At 42.9% G+C, this 7,704-nt stretch overlaps 1 protein-coding gene across 1 annotated transcript; it reads right to left on the reverse strand.

Annotated features, from left to right (window-relative positions):
• Window positions 1-1,404: 1,404 nt before the first annotated feature.
• Window positions 1,405-2,981, reverse strand: LOC100281284 (anthocyanidin 3-O-glucosyltransferase). Its single transcript, NM_001154202.2, has one exon. It carries the CDS (start codon window positions 2,925-2,927, stop codon window positions 1,497-1,499), a length of 1,431 nt encoding a protein of 476 aa, NP_001147674.2. The 5' UTR covers window positions 2,928-2,981; the 3' UTR covers window positions 1,405-1,496.
• Between the last annotated feature and the right edge of the window lie 4,723 nt (window positions 2,982-7,704).

The following is a 7,704-nucleotide window of genomic DNA, read 5'->3' on the forward strand; positions in this document are numbered from 1 at the left end:
CTTAATACTAAAAAAATATAAATTTTCATAGCAAATTCTATATACTATTTGTTCACAATAGAAGAAATAAGGCTAGAAATTTAAATCCGGATCCATCCCTACCATTTGGTTTAGGAGTGAGGTGAGATTGAGCCGCTACATTCTATATTTGGTTGGGAAGCAAACAGAGCAATCAAAGTGGAGCGACTCTAAATCTATAATACTTCCATCAGATTTGGGACGAGCTCACTCAAAAATCAGTGGAATCTCACCATTCCACTTCTCTCTCTTTTGCAGTGGATCCAAATAGAAAACGGAATGATTCTACCCTGCTCTTAGAATTTGTAATGAAGTCGCACCGCTTTCGAAATCTAGAATGGAACAACTTCGCTCATGTGGTTTTCTAACCAAACTGATCCTAAAATGGCTTCACATCTAAAACCCTCAAAACCTCCTGTCACATAGATTCGAGACGAGAAAAAATAGCTTCACTTGGCTTTAACCCATGACAATGGGCCCTATTATACCAAGATGGCAAAAAGCAAGGTCGTATCCACTATATTGTTTCCATTTTGTTTGGTTGTGCTTCCCCTCTGTTTTGTATGTATGGAATGGAAAACTGAAAATATACTGAGTAATATAGATTCTGCAGTTTTGACTCATGATTCCTAGAACATGATTTCTTTTCTCAGCAATGCTGACCCCAGTGGTAAACTACCTGAAGAAACATTGAACGTAGCTTCTTTAAAGACATTATTCAATAAGAAGAGCTTCTTGTGAGATGTCCTCTTTTTTCTCAAATTATATATACTGCATACATTCCAGTTCTTAGTTTTGGTCTCTTATGTTCACCTCATCTCCTGAAGACAGGCAATATCTAAGAAGATTCAGGACAATTATTGTTGAATGCAAACAAAACACTAAAAAATCTGTATAAGTAACTCTATTCTTTTTAAGATATGTTGGGTTTAGTTATGCTCTACATTTTGGAGCAAGACAGTTATGATTTATCGTTATATGTTGTAGGTTAAGATTATGTAAGTAGTTATAAATTCCTAAAAATGTTATATATAGAAACTATAGTAACACATAAGCATATACTTATAGCTATATTAAAATAATAAAATTTATGTATATCTTAGAATAACAAATGGATTACAAATTTGTTCTCATAACAATATAACACATTCACATATAAACTATCATAATATTATTTATATTATTTATATGTTTCTGTTGCAACTAGGGCTGACAATGGGCCTCAAATTTTACACTATAAAACTTAAGGATCGAATCGGATTAGGATCGGGCTTTGTTTCTATTCATTTTTGAACTATAAATATATTAGGGCCTTACCAAATTGTGAAGAACCATTTGGATCGCGATCCATTACCACCCCTAGTTGCAACACACGAGTATTTTTTATATATTTTTTATTATCTCGGTGATGTTGTCTGTCGTAGTAAACCTTTGAAAAAGGCCCCTATGGCCCTATCTAAAATTTGACGTTACCAGCCCTATAATGCAACCTGTCGCTGCCTGCTGTATTCCGACATGCACTTGAGAAAATCTCGCACGCACTGATCATTCATCTCGTCATTTCCAAACAACTTGGCGAGCTCTTTGGCCTTATCCCCGAACACCTCGCATTCTTCATCCACTAGGACCCTCCTCAAAGCAGCTGCAATGTCTTTGGGCGCGAACGAGCCATCTTCCTCGTCCCGCGGCACCTCGACGCTTATCTTCTTCTCAGTCAGATGCCTCGCGTTGAGGCCCTGATCGAACATCAGCGGTAGCAGCACCAGCCTGACGCCGCGGGCGAGGCCTTCGATGATGGAGTTCCAACCGGCGTGGGTCAAGAACCCTCCGACAGATTCGTGGGCCAAAAACCTGGCCTGAGGCACCCAGCCGCGGCAGACGAGTCCGCGGCCGTTGATGCGCTCCTCGAAACCTTCCGGCAATCCGCTTTTGCCTTCGTTGGCATCGGTTGGTTGCCTGAATGCCCACAGGAACGGCAGGCCGGAAGCCTCGAGACCGAGCGCAATTGCCTGCAGCTGTGCGCTAGTCAGCTTCGCCTCGCTGCCGAAGGCCGCGTACACAACGGAGCGAGGCGCCTGCCCGTCCAGCCATTGCAGCGCTGCCTTGTGGCTGCCGATGTCTTGTGTGGGTGGTGGTGGAGGGAATAGACCGACCGGGATGACCGGCTTCTGGTATAGCCCACTGACCACCTGAAGCCACTCCGGTTCGAACTCCGCGCTGCTCCTGATGCCCACGAGCTGGCTCTGTTCGATGCACTTGCCAAACCGGTAGCCTTCCGATACGCCAGATTCGTCCGGGGCCAACACCGGCGTGAAAAACTCGCGCGCCTCCAAGCCGCGGTACGCGACGGTGGTCGGGAACGGCACGTAGTCGGGTACAACGGTGAGGTCCTCCGGCTTCGTCCTGGCGTACTTGCCGCGTCCCATGAGCCCCTCCGGGGGGCCATAGAAACTGAGCGCCGCGGCGCCGAACAGGCTCAGGAACGCGCATGGCACGCCGTGCCTCGCCGCGGCCGCGGGCGCCCAGTACGCGGCATAGTCGATGACCACCCAGTCCGGCCTCTCCGGCACCGGCTCCTGCAGGATGGCCGAGAGTTTGTCGGCGAAGGCGGCGTCGTAGGCTACGCGGAGGTACGGGCGGAGGTCATCGGACGGGAGGTCTATGCTCGCCTCGCTGTCCTCCGGCAGGCGCTCCACGCGCGGCAGGGTGATGTCGACGACTCGGATATTCCCCGCGAGTTCTGGAGGGATGCGGATTAACCGCCGCGTGTTTCTTGGCGTGGAGAAGAGGGTGACTCGGTGGCCCTGCCGAGCTATGCGCTTGGCGAGCTCGGTGAACGGGAGGATGTGGCCGAAAGCCAGCCATGGCAGCATCACAACGTGCATACTGCTGCTGCTTCTGGCGTCCATTCGCGAGGCTTTTTCTACGCAATCAGAGGTTATTTTTATGAGATTGGGGAAGATGGCCTGGCAGTATGCCACTCTCTGTTCTTATAATAGGCGTGGAGTGTACCGTATGTACAGTACAGTCCAACAGTTGCATGTTCATCAGATATGAAAAGTTCAGTTTGAGTACGTCCTCTAGCCATTGGCAATTTTGCCGCTTCGCCAGTATATTGCTGTTCAAATAAGCAGTGGGCGTAGAAAAGGAGAACCAAACAATCGGTCACAGACTCTGAGTCTCACAGTCAGCTTATGTCATGGATGATGCACTACGGGTCTACGCCACAGCTGACACAATCTCCAATTCACCATAGCGGTTATATCCAGCGTATCGTGTGTATAATCATACAAAACTGTTCTAATACAATAGACTGTTTATAAAATAAAGTTTAAAATAGAAAATGAAATTAGAGATATGATGTAAAAACTGTTGGAGACAACCTAACGCCGTCTATACACTCTAAGCGATGGTTCCCATCATCTTTTTTAGAGTTCAAGGCCAAAGACCAAAAACTCATACAACATTCAGGTGGGTTACATCCAGTATAAAACACATTCGAAGAGAATACAGCAGGACAAAATTGGTCGCTCTAAGCAACTTTTACATCACTGTGAATAAGTGACGCCCAAAGCCGCCTGAGCATCAAGTCATCAAGTGCTAACTTAGGGGATGTTTGGTTTCTAGGGACTAATGTTTAATCCCTTTATTTTATTCCTTTTTAGTATATAAATTGCTAAATATAGAAACTAAAATAAAGTTTTAGTTTCTATATTTAGCAATTTTAGAACAAAAATGGAATAAAATGTAGAGACTAAACATTAGTCCCTAGAAACCAAACACCCCTTTAGCTTCCTTCCGATTGCAAGCACTTCAGAACAGAAACCTTTTATCTGTTCATCAACTTGATTCATCCAATCAACTTTTATGGGCTTGTTTTATGCAGAAAGCCTGGAATTGAACTCCCGAAGCTTGTCTGGAGGGCGGAGAACACCAGCCTAGGAGAGAATTTATTTAGGATAGGTTTGGAAACATCCAGTTTATAAGAAATTTGTTTATAGAAACTGAGATATTTTCAAACAGACCATTTTATGCTTCACTTTCTAAAAACTGAATTTCCAATTTCTAAGAAATCAGTTTTTGTCTAACAAATTACGTACCGTCATTAGAGCCTATTTGGAAGCACTCGTTTTTTTTAAAAAACTTGTTTGTAAAAACTAGGGTCCTTTCAAATAGGCCACTTTATGCTTCAATTTCTAGAAACTGATTCCCAGTTTCTAAAAAACCAAGAAGTTGGTTTTCTCTAGCTAAAACCAGTTTTTGTCTAGACGGTTGTCACTGCTTCTAGACCTACGCGTGCGATTCTCTCAAACTCGATTTTAATGTTTAATTATTATTTAAAAAAATTAAATTAAAAAGTATACGTTCAATCTATATTTAAAATTGGTAACAAAGAAAATTGAAGCAAATAATTGAATCAATTTCTTTTAAAATAGTGTAAAGGTAGACTTGTATTTGTGTATCGAAAAAATTAGAAACTGGTTCCAAACATGCATACCTAGTTTTTTTTCATAAACCAGTTTATAGATAATGTGGATAAAAATCAGTTTCTTAGAAATTGTGTTGCTTTCAAACATGCCATTAGTTGGTTTGGTGAAAATTACAGTGATTACCACTTCTCTCAAGCCTATGCATGGGATCCCCTCAATGAATGTTCTGCTCTCAATCTTTTGAAAACTCTTGAATTAAAAAAACATGAGTCCAATCTACATTTAAAATTGACAGCAAAGAAAAATGAAGAGAACAATTGAATCAAATACTTTTAAATTAGAGTAAGGCAGATTTGTCTTTGGGTATCAAACAAACTAGAAACTGGTTTAAAAAATTATGTTCCAAATACGGGCAGACTCAGTTTGTTTCATAAACCAGTTTCTAGAAACTAGTTTCTTATAAAATGTAGTGCTTCCAAATAAGTCCTTACCCAGTCAACCTTTCTGTCCTTCTAGCCAATTTGTTCCAAGAGGTTAGCCAACTGTTAAAGCAGGAGGGTAGAAAATGTTTAAGGACAGTACATTTTTAAGATTAAATTAATTTTAAAATAATTACTACATAAATAATAGAGAAACCACACGTAATAACATGTCCACATAAATAATAAATTATGTCTTAAACGCATCTAACAGAAACATGAGCGAGTGTAACACCCGGATTTAAGGAACAAAGCCGGGTGCATCTCATACATGCGCCAAAGAAGACAACATATATAATAACAGAGTGTATAGAGATAAATGTCATAAAACATCAGAGTATTTATTACATAGCGGAAGACTTAATACAAAATAAAAGAGTAAACATAAAACGAACTAAGGATCGTCGGCGCCAATGTCAACTGAGAAACGCCACCTAGATCAGATCATACTCCTTGCCTTGTGGTTCCTCCTGAACCACCTGCTCTTCTCCTGTGGGGGGGTGTGAGACAACAAGGGTGAGCTCACACATGATCATCGCTCAACAAGTTGTGGGAAATAATGTGACATGAACTCACCAAAGGTGGGAGTTCATGAAGTGTAAGGCTGATCAATGATATAAGGCTGAAGCTGAGCATTGCTTTTAAGTTGGTCAAAATTTTATTAGCAATTACTAAGTGTAAGTAAATACCAAACCTTAATAATAATAAAGAAAAGCAATAGTAAAATAATCCCAAATGCGATGCAAATGTCAAATTAAATTTAAGTTTCATAAATTAATCATGTGAGGGTCCGAGCCGCTCATGACCGTGAGCACGGCTAGTATACCAGTTTTACACTCTGCACTCTGCAGAGGTTGCGCATCTTTACCCACAAGTCATGTTACCCATCTACCAAGGGATCGCGACTTCCCATACACCTCTACCGAGGAGGCGAGGCAGGGTAACACTACGAGGCCTTTACAAAGTTCCACTAGCTTCAGAAAACCCGCTACAGTTTATAGGAAGCTCCAATGCAGGGTTCTTGCCTGACCGCCATCGCAGCAAAATCAACCCAAGGACCTCCCTACACTGACCACTCCCCTACTGCCCTTGCCCCTTTCGGGTAAGGTAGTCATCCACTAGCTTTTCTAGTTAATCAGCCAAGGGCGTCCCATTATACCCTTGTGGTAGCACTGTTTTCCCGGGTGGTTCTCCATGTTCCCATTAACATAATGATCTTATCATGAATAATAATAATAAACAGATAATAAAAAGTATAACAATGAGTGATGAATATCTTTATACCCAAAGCCACGTAAAGCAATAGCATATACTACCCAAAAAGCTTGTAGTAAAACCAGTGGTGAAACAAGGTATAAAGATAGTCAAAATCTAGGGTAACCTATTGGGTCCCATCAAAATTAACCTATGCAGATCATTATGATTAATAAAAACATGAATGGGTAAAAGAAGTGATCAAGGGCACAACTTGCCTTCAATTAGCTCCTACTCAGCTACTTCTACTTGCTGAACCTCAGAATCCACAGTTGCTTGCTCGTCTACTCGCATCAACATACATAGTATAGCAAAAATTAACATTGCACCAAACATGTAAATAAAATACACAGTAAAATCTACACATTAAAATAAGATCATAGGAACTAGAATCACTAAATTTGGAGTTATAGATTTCAAGTTATGAATTTCCTAAGGTTTAATGTGATTAAAATAGGATTAGATGAGAAATTAATTTTCTAACTGAGTTCATGACAAAACAGTGATACTAAATGATAGAGAATCTTATTACAAAATTTTAGAAATTCGAATGGTTCAATTTGGAGTTAAAATCAATTTTTTATGCATTTTACAAGTTTCTAGAATTGTTTTTGTATTAAAAACTAAATTCTATAATCATTTCTCGTTTTTTTTATATTCCTCTGGACTAGGCGTCAATTTTCAGAAAGACCAGGGGCCTCGGTGCTAAGAAAACAGAGACACATGGTACAGGAGTATGGACCGCGGGTTGTTTTTAAATAAACAGAGGGGCTCTTAAGCAATATGGGCACGACGAAAGGGTATCGGTGAATCTGAGCCGTTGGATCTTTTCTGGACGACCCAGATTAGATCTTTAGGTTTAACAACTGGTATTCTATGCGGACCGTAGGATTTAAGATCTGCGGTCAACGATCGAGCGCAACACGAGCCTTCCCTGCACCGTTTGATCATGAATCTACGGACCGTAGCCGTCGTCATCCCTTCCCCCCCCCCCCGCGATCGAGCAGAGCTGGCACGCAGCCACGCCCACGGCGGAGTCCCCACCGGCGCACTGCCGAAATCTCCCAACCCGGTGACCGAGATCGATGCAATAAACATGTGCCAAACGAAATTGAGGGCTAGACGAAGCACGGAGGAGATATCTCACCAAGGATTCGGCCGCGAAGGTGCCCAGTCCACGGCGCGGTGCGGATCCGCGGCTGCGCCCGCGCTCCGGCGAAAAATCAACCTCGCCCCGCTGCCGGATTCGCCCCGCCAAGTGCACGAACAGCTTCACCACGCCCCTGGGAGGCTCCACAACCCGACAATGCGACCAGGTCGGCTAGGGGGACCGCTTGCCCGATCAGCGGAACACGGTCCTCTCGGCTCTCACGGCAAAGGTGGAGATCGCTTTGGTTAGAGCTGCTTACACGTTGATGAAGAAAAGAGGAGGATGAGGATCGGGTTCCGGTCTTCATATGGCCGCCCGAGGTCCGCTTGCGGCCCACTCAACGGATCCCGCAATCTGCGCCATAACCGAGCCC

The sequence above is a fragment of the Zea mays genome, chromosome 3 (assembly GCF_902167145.1).
Source record: "Zea mays cultivar B73 chromosome 3, Zm-B73-REFERENCE-NAM-5.0, whole genome shotgun sequence".
Lineage (NCBI taxonomy): Eukaryota > Viridiplantae > Streptophyta > Magnoliopsida > Poales > Poaceae > Zea > Zea mays.

What these genes read in the sequence shown, in the direction of transcription:
- LOC100281284 (NM_001154202.2), bottom strand. Translation starts at nt 2,927, where the DNA reads ATGGACGCCAGAAGCAGCAGCAGTATGCACGTTGTGATGCTGCCATGG.